General features: G+C 41.2%; 1 protein-coding gene across 2 annotated transcripts; it reads right to left on the reverse strand.

The window, feature by feature from the left end:
- Window positions 1–961: 961 nt before the first annotated feature.
- LIN7C (lin-7 homolog C, crumbs cell polarity complex component) lies at window positions 962–13,557 on the reverse strand. 2 transcript variants are annotated; one of them, XM_042882750.1, is made up of 5 exons: window positions 13,490–13,557; window positions 8,611–8,729; window positions 7,542–7,613; window positions 7,001–7,210; window positions 962–4,446 (listed from the first exon to the last, which is right to left on the reverse strand). In XM_042882750.1, exons 1-5 carry the CDS (start codon window positions 13,524–13,526, stop codon window positions 4,291–4,293), a joined length of 594 nt encoding a protein of 197 aa, XP_042738684.1. In that variant the 5' UTR covers window positions 13,527–13,557; the 3' UTR covers window positions 962–4,290. The 2 variants fall into 2 exon arrangements, with proteins under 2 accessions (XP_042738684.1, XP_042738685.1); XM_042882751.1 differs by lacking the exon at window positions 13,490–13,557 and adding an exon at window positions 12,762–12,830.
- Window positions 13,558–21,147: the final 7,590 nt, after the last annotated feature.

Consider the following 21,147-nt stretch of genomic DNA (forward strand, 5'->3'; position numbering starts at 1 on the left):
GAAACTCGGTCTGCTCCACACCTTCGGCTTCTATGCAACTTCAAGCAGTTGGTCACACCTTTCCTTGCACCAGCACAATTCCTTTGACACCAGACATCATCCTGTGTTCATGCAACAGAAATAAACTCAAAAAACTGAGTCATAATTGGTCTCTGCTAAGATACCAAATTGAATCTGCTCAGTACAGAGTCAAAAAAAAAAATATCAGTGAATGCCACCACAAGCAAGCATGCAGTTGAGGACAAAAAGGCGACTCAGTTTATGTTTGTACACAGCCACACTCGGATACTTTTCAGACTCAGCAACTTTTGTTTTTTCTCAGTTTTTCTCCAATACGAATGTATCGTTTTTAAAACCAAATTGAAAATGTGGTTGTATTTCCAGCTTTGTTACCCATCTTCTATGTACTTACATAAATGATTGTTGCACACTGTCAATTTGCAGTCTGGCTTACCTGTATTAAAAAAAAAACCTTTTGCATTCCAAACTGAAGCATTTCTCCCACCTTTATCTCGGTTCATAACTTCAGGCACATTTTTCTTGAAGACCTCACAAGGTCTTTAAGCAAGGAATTAAGTTATTTAAGATCTCATTACTAGAGATACTTGCTTCAAACAATTAAAAGATAATATCTGACTCGGAATAATATGCACCACGTAAGCTCATGCAGTTGAAACTAAGGAGGTCTCAAAAATGCAGGAGGCCCAAGATACTACGTATACTTTACAGCGTTCTAATTCTCATCCCTCCAACAATTCACAAAACGTAGGGCAGAAAAGGGAAGGTTCATAAGCAACAAGGAAAAACTAAAAAGGTGGATTTGAAGTTTTTCTTTGCATGCTCACACACGCACAGTTTACACTACGCCCCAGAGATCATAAACACCCAACTACAGCTGCATGAAAAAAGTACCAAATATGGAAACTCAGGAAAAAAAAAAAATACACAAAAACAATGCACGTGAAATTTAACTTTTATTTTTCTGTTGATAAAACCCAAAGATTCCTCACAGCAGCAATAGATGCAGATCTGCAGAAATGATATCTCTTCTTAAACCGTTTGCATACCCAAAGATATCAAGTGTGTAGGGACTGCATATTAACACAGTACAGGCACTGCTCAGTAGTAAAAGAAATTAAGCTTGTTGGTGAATCTGAATCCACCCTTTCCTTACTGTTACAGGTTTCCATAGTATTAAACATGACTGTTAATGAGTTTTCTGCTTTTTTTTTTTTTTTTGTCATTATTGCCATTAAAAAGCTTTTTATCAAATGCTACAATTTATATGCCCAGGTACCCTTCCCCACATTTTGTAGTGGATGACAAGCTGTATCCAAATGCTACACTTCAGAACGATGCTATTGCATTCAGTAGCTCAAGCTACACTAAAGGAAGTTACCTCAGAGTAACAGAAACCACTGCTTTGTTCAGTAATGCCATGGGATACAGGTTCTAAAAAACACATTCCTACCTCGTATCCATACCTTTAATATTTATATATATATATATTTTTTTTATATAGCTCTAAAACAAATATCTACTATCTTACACTTAAATTAAAACACATCCACGATCGCGCTACCATGCCATTTTGGTCTCAGTATTTTCAACATTAGTTGTTCCATAAAAATATACAATTCGACAGCACGGTCCTATCAGCGACATGAGGCCTTTGGATAGAGGCCTATGACAGATAATAAACCATGCAATTCAGTGCTCAAGATCATCTAACTGTTAAATATTTATACTGCATTTTCAAACTATCAGTATCTTTAAAATCCCAGCTTCTATTTGCAGGCTTACCATGCTTACAAACATGCAGAAAGGAAATACGTTTCTCACCGGCCTGTCGTGATCACAATTTTTCCTTCTCCAGCAAATCAAATGAAAATGCACAAACTTCATGCTGTCACTTTTAGATCCTTAACCATTCACTCTCTTCCACATAGTTGATTATTTCACAACAGACTGTACTGCTCCATGTGAACAAACCAGGGAACAGTCAAATGGTCAGAACTGCGCTTTTCAGTTTAAGCCTCTAAGAATCAAACTGCTCATACTCAATTAGGATGCATTCATAGCTGCCATACAAATGAACAGACTCCAGTAGACATTCAAGTTAATTATAGATATATACCAACAAGTGAAGCTTTTAAAATCAAGTATGCAAGTACAGCATCAAACCTGGTAGTTTCAAGAAGCGTACCTCTGTCCAGATAAAGTTTTACAAAGTGGCACACCAAAAGCATGCCACCATCAACCAGACTTGAGCAAAGACACGCAGCACTTAAACTGCAGGCTTCTTGTTACTATCCCAGCACCATTCCATATAAACTTTTAGAGTGATGTTGATGCTACCGTTTCTACAACCGCGAGCTCTCAAATGGGAAGCAGTTCAGTGATAAATCCCAAACAAGTTCACCCCAGGGTTACTTGACATGTAAGCCTCAGAATGTTTTACTCTTACAGATGCAACCATACGTGATTTTGGTACTAACTACTCCAAGTCCTGCACAGTTACTCTGCATGTACGATTACAGTAAGACATACTAAAACCACAAGAGTTATGACCATTAAAATGAACTTTTTTTTAGAACAGCAGAAAGTCAGGGAAACGCCTGAAATTCTTTTGAAAGCATTAACATATCTTCAGTCTCTGCATATAAAAATACATATAGTCAACCCAGAACTGCAAACGCAGTTAGCCCCCTTAACTGCTTGAAAATCAGTACAAAACAATGTAAGTTACAGGAATGATTGCTGTGATAACTCACACTTATAAATCTGTAAAGTCGTTATACGAGAACACCGATTGTACATTATTTACAGGTGAGGTAATAAAATTTCCAGAGTAACAAATTATGATTTAGCAGAAGTGTAAAAATAACGTACTCACCAAAACTTTATAAAACCTGGTAATTGTTATCAGCCATGCAGTTGATCACGATTACTTTTCGTAGTTGATATCTAACATGTTCTTAAGAAAAGTGCCAAAATACTGCTACATAAAAATCTTCCTTTGCAAAATAATTCAGCGAGAAAACTGAAGATGTTAAACGAAAAAGCAGAATAGGAAAAAAGTCATGTCAATTGTAGAAACAGGTCTTACTAAATGCATTTGAAAAACCTTTGAATTTATTTGCATGCTTAGAGGTCTAATACGAAAAAGATGCATACAGATGCAACATACACACTTTTTTTCGGGTACCCTAGCTGAGTTTGAAAGGATGCATTTTTTTTAAACTGTGAAAAATGCAAAGAAATAGAAAAGAAAACTTTCAAAAGAAGGGTGAACTGCCAAAGGCTGCAACTGGTGGCAACAAGTCCTGCTGGCAGCAAGTCTCTACTGACATAGTGCAGAGGTCAGCACTGGGCTCCACAGCGCTTAACAGATGCATTAATAACAGGGCAACAGGACAGACTACACTCCCTCCATGCCATTCCAATGAACCTTGAGAGGCTGCAGAAATGAACTATCAGGAAGCTCGAAAAGCAAAAGGAAGTGCAAGTCTTACACCTGGAGAGGAACGATCTACACCAGCATGGCTGGTGGCTGACCAGCTGGAAAACAGCCTTGCAGCCAAAAATACCAAACTGACTATAAGTCACTAACGTATCACTGCAGCAAGAAAGGCCAATGGCCTGCTGGTCTACAGCAAGTCAAGGGAAGTGATGTTTCTCTTCCACTCAACCTAATTCATGTTACCACCTCTGGGTTCCCCAGTGCAAGACAGGCATAGGCAGACAAGATCATGTCCAGAGGAGGGGCAGAAAGTTGATTTCAGTGATTGGAGCATCTGACAAACAAGGAGAGAGGCTGAGACAACTGAGACTGTCTAGCCTGGAGAAGGCTCAAGGGTGTTCTTAACAAGATGTGTAAATGCCTGATACGGAAGAATTAAAAGAAGAAAAGCAGACTCTTCTCAGCAGTACCCAGTGACAGGACAAGAGGCAACAGCCGTAAACTATAATATAAGCAGCTCCATTTAAACAGAAAAACATATATCTTCTAGCAAGAGGGAGATCAAAACACTAGAACAGGCTGCCCAGCGACTTTGTGGAGCTTCCATCCTTGGAGATGGCTCAAGACCCAACTTGTCACAGCCCTAAACAACCTGCTCTGGCCGACCATCCTCTAAGCAGGGCTACGTAATCCCCAAGAGTCCTTTGCAACCTCACTCATTCTACAGTTCTATGAAAATGACAGTAACTTGTGTACCCCGGGCACTGCATTGACCAAACTACACAACGTGAAGGGCGTGTATCTTCTTGAAGTCATTGCGTTCAACATCAGTTTTGCTGCCTGCGTTTCGCCGATCTCATTTTTTCAAATCTTGACTCCATTTCTTCCAGGACCTTCGGTGTGTATCGTACAACCAATTTGACCTTGCCTTGGGCTGCCTTCAGTAGCTCTACTGCTTTTTCATGGTGTTCACCTTCGACACTCTGCAAAGCGTAAGTCATTAAGGATCATATTAGTGAAAACACACACTGAAAACACACCTGTTCCATTTTTCTGTGTCTATATAGTCAACTAAAATATTCTAGTTTCAAAACTTCACAAGAACATCATCCAAGCTTGGGATTCATTCTCCGGCAAATCACTACAGAGTGATGATAAATACACCAATCAGTAGTAAGAAGAGTAGCGCAAAACTTCTGGTTATGCTTATGTTAAGTCTTTACATACATTTACATCAGATAAGTGAAGTAGCGAGAATAGGCAACTTTGAAATAACACTCAAAAATCAACAGCTTCAGCACACTTTGTCTTTTAGTCCGAGATGGCTTTTCTTCTATAATCATGCACTTTATTGTCGTCCTCAATTTGCCTAATAAGCTACTTCAAATTATCTTGCACTTAGCTAAGGACAAGAGCTCACAGATAACTGCAAGATAGCATAGGATAACATCAAAAAGGCAGCTATGACAAAGCAAATCACTGTCTACTGGACACCTGCAACAGAACACGTAACAGGCAGTGTATTGTTTATCTTAGCACTCCATACGTGTCTTATCTTCAGTGCAAGGTACTCAAATTCACTTCCTGTAAACTCATTAAGAACCACCTAGCCCCACGCTCTCTCCCCCAACAAGTCAGAACAGATTAAAAAACAAATAACACTTCACTAAACTAACTCTCAGGATTTATTACTACATTCATCTGATTATAATATTTCAGCAACAGTTCTCAGCAACTTCATCCAAATACACATTCCTAGATGGCACACGTTTTATCAGCACAACTTATTTCTCCCAAACTCATCAAACACAGCAATGGGACTACCCCAAGCCTACCTCCCACGGGTGCTATTAGAAACTAGAAGGCAGGTGATGTACCTGTTGATTGGAGGGTTTCCCCGTTACTACAAAGTTACTTACAGAAAGAAAGACAACAGTTAAAAAAAAAACCCAAAGTTATTTCTCTTCCATCAGACTCAGACAACACATACATTTGAATGTTTTCATGTTTGTTATTCAAGTGGATGTGGTGGTTGTTCCAATAAAAAACTACTGATTGTTTGTGAAGTCTTAGTGTCAACTGTGCCAAAGCATAGAAAATTCTTCACTACACTTAAAATCTCCCAGTGTGAAAAGAGTAAATAAAAAAACAACCCAAACCACCACCAGAAGTGCTTCAAGACACATCCACTGCCATCCTGGCAGCAGCAAATTACTTCTTAAGTATTAAGTAATCATAATTGCTAACAAGAATGTCCATCACATATCAAGATGACAGTAATTAATCTGCAAACATCAAAAGCTTCTTCCTCTGAGCCTGTTTTCTTGCAGTGTTTTATTCATTCACTGTATTTTTACAATAGCTACATATATTTATGTGTGTATGTGCACAGATGCAGCCGTTCTCAGCTGGGATTACTGTCAAATGATCAGAGTTTTGGGGTGTTGTTTCTGCTTTGTGAGGGTCTGTAGGTGAGGAAGCCTTCACATGAAAACAGCTGCTGCTTTACGGACAACTGACCTGTCCCTTGATGCCTTCAAACACAGGAAGGCTAGGCCAAGGATAGCTGCACCACTAAGGACACCATTACTCTCGCATCTCCCACGTAACAGTCAGGAGCCAAGCATGACAGAGCTCTTTGCTAGCAGGCACCTCCCAGAGTACCAAGAACCAGCAAGTCTCGATTCCTTTCATATACCAAAAAACCCACTCAGGCTAAGGAGCATAAAGGCTGAGTTCAACTCTCAGTATTAAAATAAAGCTGAGTTTGTAGATGTAATTATGAGAACGTTCGCATTCTAAGCGTACGATGGAAGCCTCTATAAATAAATCCAGGATTTTGAGAGATTAATATGCATTTGACAAGCAGCTCTTGGAAATCAAAGCCTGCCCATAGCCCCCTCTTTCCAGGCGTTCTGTTTTTCTTCTCGTATTGCAACTCAGCAGAAGAGGATACCTCTTAAAAATAAATAGCTACAATGGCACATCAGACATGTACTCCTTAAAATATAAATACTTGTTCTGAAGCTTATAGCACTTAAGTAAAGATAACATCACCCTGTTTTTCTATCTTACTACAGCTCTCATCAAGCAGTAGTGCTCTTACTGGGATAACCATGTCAAAGAGCCCCTGCTCAGTCTACAGCAATGCATCACAACTTACTACTTACCTTAAAAGCTGCAGAAAACTAAGTTAAAATCTGCATCATCAAGCTTGATCAAACAGGAAGCCATAATGGCACTTTAATACTATTTCAGAACACAACACCTACCAGATTTATACAGCTTCTCACAATCTGAAACATTGATATAAATAGTGCCATTTTCAGTGGAAAAATATAACCAAAGCATAATCCACCAACTGTCACTGCACAGAATTAGGTTCAGAAACCTAAAGAAGATGCTCTTGAGAGGACAAAAAGAAGCAATTTTGCTAGGATCAAAAGACACCCTGAAGCTGTGCCATGTATATTCTACGTATGCCCCCAAGTGGAGACAAGTAGTTACTGCTAAAGAAAGTGGAAAATCGATTCCTACCACTCCGTTCACAGAAAGAAGCTGGTCTCCACGTTTCAGGCCTCCGTGCCTATCAGCTATACCACCAGGGATGATTCGGGAGATGTAGATGGGAGAATTTTGTTCTTTGCCTCCCATGATGTTGAATCCAAGACCTTCTTCAGTTTTTGGCAGTTCAACCACTCTGGGATGCGAATGACCTTCACTAGCAGCAAATGCAGCTACAGTGGCCTGTAGGAAATAAGATCTTCCTATTTACACGAATATAAACTCCTTAGCTTGACACAGTGAGCAGGCTGAAAAATTGTTTTTAATCTCAAAGTGCTAAAATATCACGACAAATCAGATTAATTTCCTAGACAACATTAGTATAAGAAATTTAGAACTCAAAGAATAAAGCATAAATGGAAGAAGCTTAAAAATGTTTTGTTATACCTTTTAATGACCTCATATGCTTATCCATTTGATCAAACATCTAGATGGTACACTTATGAATTTTAAACACCTTTTCTCTGCTACTAAAGTAACAAACTACTGCATTTTACTCAAGTTTGGCATTTACCTTGGCTGTTGCATTAGCTCTCACTTCTGGGCTACTGCTGATATCCACAGTTTCATACACATGTTCATACACCTTGAAAGACAAGACAACTTCAGCATGGTGAAAACAGTTATTTTCCTGCTTAGGCAACATAACAATCAGTTGCAACTTAAAATTGCATAAATGAAACAAACAAACACCTCTAACAAATGAATCCCTGATGCGTGGTGCCAAGTAAGAATTTACTGTACTATGAAGAAATAACTCTCAGTGTCTTTACTGCTCAGTCAAAAAGCACACATTCTAGGTCTCAACCCAAATCCTTTTCCGTGGAAAACATGCAGACCTCACCATGACATCTGACAGCAGGGATGGGCGACTACCTTCTTTGATTCAAGCTGGGACTTTTCCATAAGGATGCAAGAAAAATTATGCAAGGGCGGCTCTCCAAAGCTCACCCAACAATCAAGCCCTCCCCTTAAAATCTGCATTTTCCTTCACCTGACACAACTGATCGAATATCTAAAGAAAAGAAAGGCTATTGCAAGCACAAAGGCCATAAGAATGCTAATGCTAAGTGGGTTACTGATAGCTAACCCAACAAACGCAGTCCTTCATAGCGGACTTCCTGTCTACAAACAGACCTTGCAAATCATTGCAGGTGTTATCAGCAGTGGCAGCGCTGTCACCACCACCAATTCGAGAACACATTCAACCATCTCAAATCTCTGAAAGAGCATCCGGAATGAAGAGGAGGTGTGCAAAGCCATGATGCCAACCTGGCTTAAAAGAAGAGGCGATTCATACTTTGCCCATTCTTACCAGCCAACAGGATAACAAGGTACTAGCTTCCAGCAAGGCAAAACTCTCATCATAACCTCCAAGAGGCAATTTGTTTTTGAGCCACTATTTAATACAACACACCTGCACTACCCTAAATTGTTTTCTTCTCAACTTGTAAAAAAATATGGAGCTTAACAGAAGACTTCAGTCAAATTCAGTTCTATGAAGAAAAAAAGTGCTGTTGCATTGAATGTTTTTTAAAAGTACCACTTTTAGTGCAAGCTAATTGTTTGCACAGTTAACTTACCTCCCTCACAGCATTACAGAATTCACTTTGAAGGACCCTCTGCAAAGCCTGCAGTTTCTGTGGTGGCACTTCTCCACTTCTCTGTAATTTTTCCAGCAATTCAATTGCTCTGCAGATATCTACAGAAAAAAAAAAAAAAAGCACTTGTAATAAGGAATGCCTGAAAAGACCCTACTGATGGTTTGTTGGCTTTTGTTTTATAAACTAAGTTAATGCAGTAGCCTATGTGTGCTTGTGTACACCTTACAGTTTCATTTCTTCCACATCACCATGTATCAACAAAATATTAGAATAAAGCACTTTATTTTCAGACTGTTTAGATCAAAGACAGCAATGCAGCCCTCTAAATACCTACAAGCACCACAACCACATCTGTATTTTAAGTAATTTCATTTTTCCTTGAAATCAAGCTGCAATATTTCTTTCATAATAAATACTAGCAACATTTTGTATGCATAAAACCTCACAACATAAGTAATGCATGGCTATCACATTTTTAAAGCCATCTATAGTATTGTCAAGCACGCTAACACTCCTTTTACATTCAGAAACTAGTTTACCAGAAATACACCCAATGCCTTCCCTACAAATAAGGCCAACTCAGGCATGTAATTATATTAATTGGATGCCAAACAGCAGCTGGAATCATAAAAACTTGATTAAACCTCGTATCAGTTTGAAAATACTTTCTTACTTCCTCCACCTGCAGTGTGTCTAATCACAGCACTAGGAAAAAGAGCCCAATCTCCTCAATCACCTCTATGGAGTGTTCTGTATCAGATCCCAAACCCAACATTGTTTCCCAGTTGTTTTTTTATTTACACTTCCTGGAAGATCACACCATCACTGAAACCGAAATCTCATCTGAGGAACTTGATTTCAAGACCAGTACCAATCAAGATGGGCACCAAACATGACATCGAAGCTATGTGACCTTCTGCAGGCAGCTCTTCAAGAGCAGGAAGGATTAATATTCCTCACTTGCATTTCTAGAGCGACCATTCTTCTGAACCATGGAAGTCCTTGACCAGAAGTAGAATGGCCTCTCAGAAAAGCAGACAGACGTTATGGCCTTCATTATCACAAAGGCACAAAGAAGCAGAGATTAATCTATTACATCAACAAGGCACAGATCATTCCAGAAGATGATGAAGTCTGGAACATGACCGTGTCCTAAACGCATTACTTCCCTTTTTCCATAATTAACCTCAGGGAATCATCTTTCACGTGGAACATCATCTGTGCTGCCACGGTGCCACTCAACAGACCAGCGACAGCCGTCGAGACCACAAACATGTAAGAGACAAGTTGTAGCAACCAATGCCCAGCCTGTCATGCTCTGAAATTAAGGTGTGCTGACAGAAGGCAACCCACAGTTGACGCTGCCCGCTTCTGTGAGGTGTCAGTCAGGTATCTCACAGACACTGATGGCAGCTGGCAGCCAAGCAGAGATGGTACGATGGAACTTCTTGAACTGCTCATCCACCAGCGCTGTGTTTGTACCGCACACTGGACATCAATCACTCACGGAACAGCACCAAAATACTGCAGCTGCCATCGCACACAACGCTTCAGATGAGAGCGTTCTGTAAGATAGCACAGGTGTGATTGATGATTTTTCTATCTTAATTATGTAAATCCATAAATATTCTCAGTAAACCCTCTGTTCAGCATCAATAGTACAAACTCTCTTTAATCTCGTGAAGTCCGGCACTGAACGGCTTGAAGGAGAATAATAAACAAATGGAAGGAAGAAGCTGTTCACATCCTTTGGCAATAGCAGGAGTTCCAATCCTACAACACTCCATGTATTCACAAAAAGTCTGCTAAGGATGTAAACTACAACACAACTATCAAATACAGATGTTTGCAGACTGTTTCAGGCATATGAAGAGCACGATTCTACACAGCAGCTCTCACAACCCGTGCTCTACGAATCATGATAAGCTGTAATGTGTATGAAGTCATCTAACAGTTTGATTAGAAGACTGTAAGAAATTCAAGTGACCGAAGTTTACTAATGAAAAGAGAAGCTGCAGTAACCAGCACTCAAGAACTCCACTCACCGATTTCTTTATAACCTCAATGTTTTCTCAATAAACTGCACGTACGTCCTTACCTGGGTCTCCTAAGAACTGAATTCTTTGACTGTGCAGCCTTTTATAGCCTAAGGTAAAATTGGCTAGCTTGAGAATCAGCTGTCTTTTAGAAAGCACAGACCAAGAGCACAGAATCAGCTCGTCAAGAAGGTACTGAGAATACACACAGGTTGGACGTGAACAGGATTCCTGCTAGGTGAAACTAACACAGAATATGCATTTACTTATTTTTAGAACTGCTGACAGACCAAAGGACTGAACTATTGATGTGAAAACCCAAAGCAGTTCCTACAGCTGTTTGTGAAAAAGAAGATGGCTGATTATCCTGTTGACACAGCCTGCCTCCTCATGAGCTGTACTCAGAACGTCATCAGCTGAAAGCTGTCCTCCTCACAGAATTACCATTGCAGTTTAGCCAACATACCAAAACCAGACACAGACACGAGTTCTGTTCCTATGATGTTCAAGGAAAAACATATAGATAAATCCAGAAGTAAGCAATTAAAGATAAAAAAAATAGAAAAAAAAAAACCCTCATCATTAACCACCACATAACTGAAAATTTTTCTTTTAATCTTTACAGTGTTTTTAGATCAGCTCTTCAAGTTTTTAATTCTGGGCGCTTTTTTTTTTTTGTGTGTGTGTGATTGCAGGATAATAATTTGATGTCTTGAAAGAAAAACGCATTTAAATGCACATTCCTCAGATAGCCTCGCAGTCATGTAGGCCTGCATTTGAACACCCTGGTGAATCCCCTCTGCCTATATAGACCCGAGTGGATAGAACTACCCCAGGCAACCCACAGGCTTGGGGAGGAGTGGCTGCAAAGCTGCCTGAGGGAAAGGGACCTTGGTGTACTGATAGTCAGCTAATATGAGCCAGCAGTGTGCCCAGGTGGCCAAGAAGGCCAGTGGCATCCTGGCTTGTATCAGGAATGGGGTGGTGAGCAGGACCAGGGAAGTCATCCTGCTCCTCAGTACTCAGCACTGGTGAGGCCTCACCTCGAGTGCTGTGTTCAGATTTGGGCACCTCAGTACAGAAAGGACATGGAGGTGCTGGAGCAGGTCCAACGTGGTGGAAAAAAAAAAAAATAATACAGCAACAGTGAGACGCCACCACTCCTTGGTTTGGTGTGTGAACAAAACACAAGAGAGAACAGCGTCCTCACAAACACTCCTGTGGAACCACTTCTGCTGCCTGCATTCAAATAGCCTTAGGTACCCATAGGCTTCCTACACATCACCACCAAACAGTAATTTCTAAATGTTCAACACTGCTATATCCCTGTACTCCAGCAAATTTGGGTAGTAGTTTTGTGTGATGAAGCTTGGAAGAAGGAACAGACTGGGTGAATTTTTCAATTGCCCTGACGGTAAGCATATGGTAACCATTTTAAATCAGCACATTTTCTACACTAATCTCTCTTTTTATATGCTATATACCAACAACATTAGTGGCGTTCATTTTTGAGCTGAAAATGCTTCAATGTAAGGTTACCTACAGTCAACCCCATGCAATTACCCAGCAGTTGTTTAAATCTGTAAATAAAGCTCTTCCTTTTGTAGGCCCACTACACTGTGCTTTTACTTAAAAATGAAAAAAAAAAAAAAAAAAAAAAAGCATTAAGACTAACAGCTCTTTTGTTCCACTGATCCCAAAGTAACTCCACACATTTGTTTGTTTTCACAGCAAGAGCATAATGGAAGGGTAATGAGGCGGAGGAAGATGCAGCCTGAGGTTTAACTCTACAGCCCAAGCAAAAGCAACTAATCAACTGCCAAAGCAGCTGCCCTAATTAAAAAGCTCTGGAGCTGGGTGGGTTGATGAGCTGCCGAGTGGGAAGCAAAGTTCTTACATAAGTCCCTGCTTACAGACCTTCTCTCACACATCAGAAGTGATTTGCTTGCAGAGCAGGAAGGAGGGCTGGGCACAAACAGCTGAGTTCTGTGATAGGCAGCACTTGATGTAGATATGATTACAAATCTACAAGGCACTCTGAGAAGCGGACCCAGAGGGGACGGCAACGAGAAAACACTCAGCTCATGCAATTACCTGCACTCCACATAATCGCCATCCTTCTCAAACGCAGTCTAGGCGGTTTACCACCATTTCCTAAAAGCGCTCGACAAAAGACAGCACAGATAAAAGACACTATAGAAAAAGTACACAACTAGGCTTTGTGCCTTATCCGTCTCTCTAGTGGCTGTAGTTACGTGCCACACCCCGCTAACGACACAAACGAGGCTGTGAGGGCACAATGGAGCCAGTTAACAACTCGAAGAAGTACAGAGAGGCTCCTGCACAAGTCCTTCGTTGATTATAAAACAGAACCGGGACCGACTGCTAAGACACAGTCTAACACACTCAACTCAAAGCCACGAATTTAACAGTCCTGACAGGAACAAGGAGCTGGCACCAGGGGCGAGCGCGTCCATGGAAACCGACTGGAACCCGAGAAAAATGTCTCCAGCTGCGCGATTGAAAAATAAAGTAAAATAAAATAAAATAAAACCCACAAAGAAGCAGACCTAGCTAACGCACGGGGCGAAAAGAAAAAAAAAAAAAAAAAAAAACAGAGGCAAAGTTCACCAAGCATCTGATGCACGGCGCTGCCCGCCCCACAAGGAGGAAGAGCTCCCTCTGCCCGCCGCCGGCTCGGGCCCACGGGCTGGAGTCCAGCCCTGGGACCGGGGCAGCGGCAGAAGCAGCCGGAATCAGAGAGCAGCGAATATCCGCGGAGAAAAGGGAAACGCGAAGGCCACGGGAGAATTCGTACTCGCCTCGTTCCAGACGCACCGGTTCACCCAGCGCCGCCATCTTGTCTTCGCCGCGGCCTCGCCGGAAGTGACGCACCCCAGCCGGAAGGAGGAGCGAGGCGCAGCCCCGCCGTTGCCGTGGCGCCGCCTGCCACGTCCTGTGAGGAGAAGCGTGCCGCGGGCGGGCCGAGCCGGTGTGGGATAAATAAAACAGTCTTGACTGAAATAGCTAATGTTTGTCGTGCTTCCTCGCTCAACCACTCCTACTCCCCGTTAACACACAAGAAGTGCCGCCTACGGAGCGCGTATCTGTTCATGCGCCACGAGTGCCCCTGGAGACAGAACGATGCATAAATCCATCTCTGCCCGTGGGAAATGTGTAGCGTGTGGTTTGCGTGTCTGTTTGGCGCCGGGCTTGTCTACGTGCGGGGCTAACGCTGCATGGAACGGCGGTGTTACATTGGAGATGAGTGACGTACTCAGGCTTTTTCTGGAAGAGAGTAGGAGACCACTTCAGCACGTTTATTTATACACTAATTTATTCTACGGGCTTAGCTCGGCCCGTTTGGCTTTGATTTAGTCTGTGCCTGGTGCTTGCAGCTCTGAAAGAGAAGGGTTCTCGACAGGCCTCCAAATGTCAGCTAATGTGATGGTGATGTACTCCCTCCCCTCTGCAATCCGTTTTAATGCCAGCTCCTCTCAGTTTGAAGGATGTCGTGTGTGCATTTCAATGGAAAGGTCACACGAATGGAATTCTGCAGGTGAACAAAATTAAATTCTCACAGGCTTGTTTCCTGCAAGAAAAAGTGTTTGAGCAGCTGGGAGTGCAGAATGTTTCTGGAATAAAACCCAGATGTTTCTGTCACACTGGAGCAGGAACGGCCATTCTGTTACCAGTGACTGAAATTGTAAATAGCCTGCCCTGACTTCAGACAGATGGGACTGTTGGGGAAAAAAAAAAAAAAAAAAGTTTTAGTATTAGGCAATATGTCAAAAATATAGCCTTGGTAGGAGCACAGGTTTGAACTTATCTTTAGTGTAATCTTACCTTGACTTCTGTCCAGACGTTCAGAAATTGGAGCACTTGCTTTAACTTTCCTCTAGAACTAATCAGCTGGACAAAGTCATTCAGACCTCTCCATTTAAAATATGACATTATGAGTCTAAGAAAATCAGAAAAACAGATTTTGTGTAGTGCTTCCACTGTCTGCTTCATAACACTGTCACACTTAAACCTTAGTGCTCAGGAATATGATCTGATTTATCCTTGTCTGCCCCAGTGAGGCATCTTGAATGCTTTGTTCATTTGTGGGCTCCTCAGTTCAAGAAAGACAGGGAACACTGGAGAGGATGGAACTTTCTCTGATTATCTTTTATTCCAGAAAACTTGATCTTTTTTTACATCGTGAATTCTGTTTTTAGCAGGAAAAATAGCAGCGTTATAATCTTGCAAAAGAATTGGGTCAAAGCACGCTCTTATTCTTTTTGCTGTTTTCTTTCTCTTAACACCTATGGTACTCAACCAACTGAAAAATATCAGAGAAACAGTATAAATTTGACATTTGATCATTCTTTCTGATGAAAAGAAGCTACAAGTTGACATGTGCACCTTTTCTTTGTCTTCAGGAGAAACCAAAAATGACAGGCTTGTTATTCCAGTGGAAGGAATGGAATTGCAATGCAGGACCACAGAGAAGAGAAGGAAAATAAAGCTACAGATGATACGGAAAAAGGATGCATACCCACTTAATTTTTCCTTTCTGAAGTAGCACTGTTAATATAGTGCTGTATTTTTGCAGTGAGGTCTAAGTTACAAAGCTAGACATTTCTATGATGGAGATATTTTAGTGCATTTTTGTCTTTGAAAATAGAAAAGTGTATTTGAATCAAAGAATCAGCTGCTGTGTGAGTCGAAAATATATTTGTTTTCTCCCGTCCCAACCCTCCCAAAAAGGAGAGAACTTCTGAGTCTGTAGCAAGTCATGGTTTTCTCAAGACAGATTAAAAGCATTGGTGGATGTTGACAGATTCCATATGAACAAGATAATCAGTTTGTGCCGTCATAGTCAGGAAATCCTTATTTTGTTAAGTGTCTGGAACAAAAACAGGTCTCAGAAGTGGAGTGTACACCTCCCAAATGACTCAGTGCACAGTGGTGGCTGAGGAGCATGGAAAATCTAACCATTAAACTTCAATCGGTGTATTTTGCTAAATATCATGAAATGATTAATTTAGACCCCACTGTCTGCGTTGCTCAAGCTTGTGAAATCTTGTATCAGAGTTACTTTAGTTCTGTCTTCATTGATGAATTAGCCTAGGTGTTAGCAGCTGCACTTTAATGCCACATGAAAGATGGTGCTGTACTCCATACTGTGTGTCAGTAGAACCTCTGGGAGCAAGCACTTCCTGCCAGTCTTTTATGTACACAGTGACACCAGTGTTGAAGGATTATCAATAATCAAGTGATATAGCTTAAGTCCTCACTGAAAGCAGTTGCATTAGCAGTCCAAGAGAAAATGGAAATCAATCTCCAGCATGAGCTAACTTGGAATGAACGTACAGTTTATTTCAGTTCAGAGGTTTTAGTGTATAAAAAGTTAATCCGTAAGCAAATAAGAAGATGAGCTTTCTTTATAAGTTAGTAAGGTCTCAGTATTTTTATGAGATTGTATCCAACAGCCAGCCCATCTGTTCTAGACATTCCAAATTGAACATTCTAGACAAACATTCTAGACAAGCCTAAATTGAAAGGTTTGGTTTGGTTTGTACTTACATAGCTACCTAACTAATTGCTGTAGGAAGTATATATGTCCAGCTGCCTCTAAGGGGGAAATGTTAATCATGTAATATAGTAAAGTGGAGTGAAACAAAAAAATGGCTAGAATCCTGCATCAGAATGCAGGATACACTTTAAAAATTGCTGAAGAAACTCTGTCATCCACGAGGAACAACGTCTGCCCTGGAAGCCAGAGAGGTGGAATTAACCATGACTTCTATTTATGATTCAGGGCAGTGAAGAGAGTGCAAATTCAATTGTCATGTTTTTAAGACATCCTTTTGACTCAGGACTGCCATGTTCAAGCAACTTTATTGCTTTAATACCACAGAATTTAATCACTTTACAACTTTAGCAGTTGCATTAGTATTTGCAATTTCAGTTTGATTCATTGGCTGGTCCAGAGTGAGTTTCATCGTTTGCCACACACTGGGATTGATTGCTGGTTTCCCTGTCAAAAATTCAGGTTCTTATCCATATTGAAGAACCTGGTACCTTTTCAGTCATGCACATACTTGCAATTTTTTCTGTCTTCGTGTGACAGAAGAGATTTTTCCTTTGTTACTTATTGCAGACAATGCATTTTGATTATTATCTCACGCATCGGTTGAATAACACTTAGAAAGAGTCCAGCTTTTTTGCTAAGTGCTGCCTAACCTTCATGCCAATTATTTTTTCCGCATAAAGCTTGACTACGTGAGTTGTCTCAGAATTCTTCTGGTCACTCCTGACAAATGTAGGAGAAAAAAACAGATGTATGGGAAAGTTCTGCCTGTTATTTTGCATTTATGGAAAAATGGAAATTATCATCCTCCTCTCCCCTCCTGGCCTTTTCTGTAGATGAAAACGCTTTTTACTGACAATAATGCTGACAAAGGAGAAAGAGTCAAACTGTGAATTTAATAGCATGTCTGAATGCTGATTAAAATTAATACTCCAAAATAATTAAATACACCTGTTTTTGCGTTGTTTTGTTTTCCCCTCGTCTTGTAATTGTTCCTTTCACTGAAATTTAAAGTGCATTACAAAATAAATTACAAAAGGCTCCACACAGGTAGAGAAGGCTCATCTTGTTGTAAACTCACATTGCATGGAACCCCTTCACCACTACTTTTTAAGGGCAGCAGGCTTGTGTCTACCTGTGTCAGACAAACAACAAATGTAGTCTTTTTTTTTTTTTTCTTCCCACTTTTCCTTTTCTTTAAAATCATAGAATGGCTTGGGTTGGAAGGGACCTTAAAGATTGTCTAAGTCCAACTTCCTGCCATGGGCATGGTTTCCAACCACTGGATCAGGCTGCCCAGGGTCCCATCCAGCCTTGAACACCTCTAGTGATCCATAGCCTCTTTGGGCAGCTTGTGCCAGTGCCTCATACTCTCTGAGTAATGAATTTCTTCCTAACATCTAACATAAATCTTCCCTCTTTTAGCTTAAATCCTCTTGTCCTATCATTATCAGACCATGTAAAATATGAGTCCCTCTCCTGCTTGTAAGCAACCTTCAAGTTCTGGGAGGTTGCAGTGAGGTCTCCCTCGAGCCTTAGAATCATAGAAACACCAAGGTTGTTGAACTTCGTTTGACTGGCCTCAGCCCAGCTATCCAGCCTGTCCAGATGGCTCTGTAAGCCTTCCTACCCCTAGGCAGATCGTCACTTCTTCCCAGCTTGGTGTCATCTGCAAACTTACTGAGGGTGCCCTCAACACTCTCATGATCAATGATGATACTGAGAGGACAGAACCCGATACTGACCCTTGGAGGACACCACTTGTGACCTGTCCCCAGCTGCATTTAACTCCATCCACCACCGCTCTCTGGGCCCAACCATCCAGTCAGTTCTTTGCCCAGCAAAGAGTGTGCCTGTCCAAGTCACAGGCTGCCAGCTTCTGCAGGGGGACACTGTGGGGACAGAGTTGAAGGCTTTACTGAAGTCTAGGTAGACTACATCAACAGCCTCTCCCTCATCATCAGATGGGTCACTTGATCATAGAAAGAGATCAGGTTGGTTAAGCAGGACCTGCCTTTCATGACCTGATTAGCCTTGATCCCTCAGTCCTGCACATGCCGTGTGATCTCCCTCAAGATGATATCTTCTTCATAACCTTACGTGGCACCAACGTCAGGCTGACAGGCCTGTATTTCCCTGGATTACTACTACTATTCTTGTAGATGGGAGTCACATTAGCAAGCTTCCAATCCTGGGACCTTTCCAGTTGACCAGGAGCGCTGATAGATGATGGAAAGTGGCTTGGCCGTCACCTCTGCCATCTCCATCAGCGCCCTTCTCCTCTACAAACTGAACAAGCCCAACTCCCTCAATCTTTCTTAATAGGAGAGGTGCTCCAGCTCTCTGAGCCCTCTGTTGTTTGATACAAAACAAAATGTTCCTTTCAAACACTTATATGACAGAATTTAGCAGTTCTACGCAAGTGGTAATGGTATAATCATTAAGCTAGCAGAATGCTGACCTACAATTGCATTTTCCTCGGTGCACAACTGAAGTCATTCAGAGAATGAAATTGTGCTAGTCAGGGAATTTCAGAAGAAACACTTTGAATGGGATGGGGATGTTTTTGAGGAGACTGCTGTCAAGTTGTGCTATTCTGTGCAGTCCTAGAGTTAAGATCGTGTTAGCAACACTTACCTGCCTCTCAAGTGCTTCGCTCAATGTCCTTTTAAAGTATTGTGCAAGAAAAAAGGATGTGCAAACAGATGGTGACAGAAAAATCTCATTTTACTTTATAAAAAGTTATTTAAGCCTTTAAAGGTTTGAGTGTACTTTAAAAAAAGACCAGAACTAAAACTACCCAAAATAGCTTTGTCAGAATAGCCTTTTGATACAAGAAAATAAACACGCTGAGGCTCCTTCTGCTTTCATCACTGTCAGAAACGTGTGCTTCCGCCCGTGGGAGGGTGGGCAAAAGGAGAAGCTCTGCCTCTGCAGCGTGCTCCTCTTCTCACTGTAACTTGGCAGGCATTCTGAGTAGGAAAGGGGAGAAAGCTGAAAATTCACTGTGTGTCCTGCACGCATACAGGCAGGAATTAACAGTGCATTCCAAGAATCAGTTTTTATTGAATATATGTAAGGGAGTAGTTCATAGTTTCCCCCTAAAACATAATAAAAATGTCTGCAAAGACTTTAATAAAGAGACTTAAGGAAAACTTTCCAGATCCCAATTACCATGAAAAATAATAAAATTATACTTGCAAAGGAATCATAGCAAAATATTTTTACTATGTATTAGACAGTCGCTGGTAATATGTAATTATTTCATGTTTTGTAAAACAGAACAGACTCTAAGTTGGCCAGACTTACAGTATTATTTTTTTTTCCCTACAGAATGTATGAAAGATTTTCTTCTTTGCAGAAAAAAAAGCAAGATCCAAAGCTCGTAAGAGTTGTATGAACTCTTGCATTGTAGGTCTTCATCGGGCAATACAAAGTTTGCTATTTCCCATCTATCCTGAGCAGATGAACTGTTATCATCAGCACGGGTCACAGCACCAAATTGGCATCTGTGCAGGTCAGGCACTTCTAAGTGTTTGGACTGGAATGTAATTTCACCTTTTGTCTCTTTCCCTGCGTTGTGCTTCTGTGCTGAGTCTCTCAGTGACTCCAGTGTTCCCTGGCTCGTCCTGTTCCTGTGCAGGATTTCTGTTAGCTCAGCCATCTTGGAGGAAATCTCAGTGGGATCTGGAAAACACTGGTTTGACTGCTAAGATCTGAAGTTGTTCTGTTACGTCCAGTATAGTACAAACTTGTATGCATCTGCTGAAGTCATTAAATGCTTTTGACCAAACATGTTTTGTAAGTACCATTTTCAGAAGTCTGATTGTGACAAAGCAAGCAGCCAACAATGCTAAACTGAAATTACTGTCCAACTGTTCATGCTTACAGAAATGCATCTAGCATTTGAGGCCCCCAGCAGAGTCTCTAGCTCCAAGTCCTTCTGTACAGAAAGGACTGCATGTTCCAAGATGTTGACTGCGTTTTCAGTAACATCACTGAATGGAAATGATCTCTGAGAACCGTTCTAACCCTCACCACATCACTGCACTTTTAAACTCAGGAAAGCAAACATCTCGAGCACATATGTAAAACTTCCTTTTAAAATATTTGAATGTTAAAGCATTACAATTATCTTCCTTTAGACTTGTATGGGACCAGATGACTTGCAGATGCAGCTCTGTGCAACCCTATTTTCTGCAAGCTTCTAGCTCAGTGCTACCCATTGCTACAGCAGCAGTGTCAGCAGTGTTTGGTTCCTTTGATTCCAGGAGTTTTGTTGTTAATTGCAATTGTAGCAGGACTGGACCGACCTGACCAGGCGGCAGGACAGCATGATGCCTCTTCACGTACGCAGCGTCATTTGTACCCTTACTATATTTTCTCCATGTCAGTAAAGTATTTGGGAGGTTATTTTCTCTATGCTGAAGAATATGTGGTTGGAAATGTTGCGCTACATCAAGGAGACAGAGGGAGGGACCTGGGTGGAGGTGGAGACACCATAACAGGAGGTGTTTAAGAAACATGGAGGTGGCACTTGGGGCATGGTTAGTGGGCATGGTGGGGGTGGGTTGGGGTTGGACTTGATGATCTTGAAGGTCTTTTCCGACCTTAAAGACTATGCTTCTATGATACATATTGATCGTGTCCCAAAACAGAGTCTTTAGCTGGTCTTTCTACCCCCCACCGATGGTGCCAGCCTGATAGTGCTATGGGCAGATATTTTAACATAACAAAATCCATATAGCTTGTTATCTTTAAGAAGGAAGTGAATTTGACAAATATTAACTAGACTGTGTTTGTAGTATCAAACTGGTACAGCCGGTACAGATGTAATACAATCTCCTCCTATACACTTTTATCATGTTACTCTGGTTTCTAATCTTGCAAATGTTCTCAAGA

This window comes from Lagopus leucura, unplaced genomic scaffold, assembly GCF_019238085.1.
Source record: "Lagopus leucura isolate 7727_CA_CO unplaced genomic scaffold, USGS_WTPT01 Super-Scaffold_100035, whole genome shotgun sequence".
Lineage (NCBI taxonomy): Eukaryota > Metazoa > Chordata > Aves > Galliformes > Phasianidae > Lagopus > Lagopus leucura.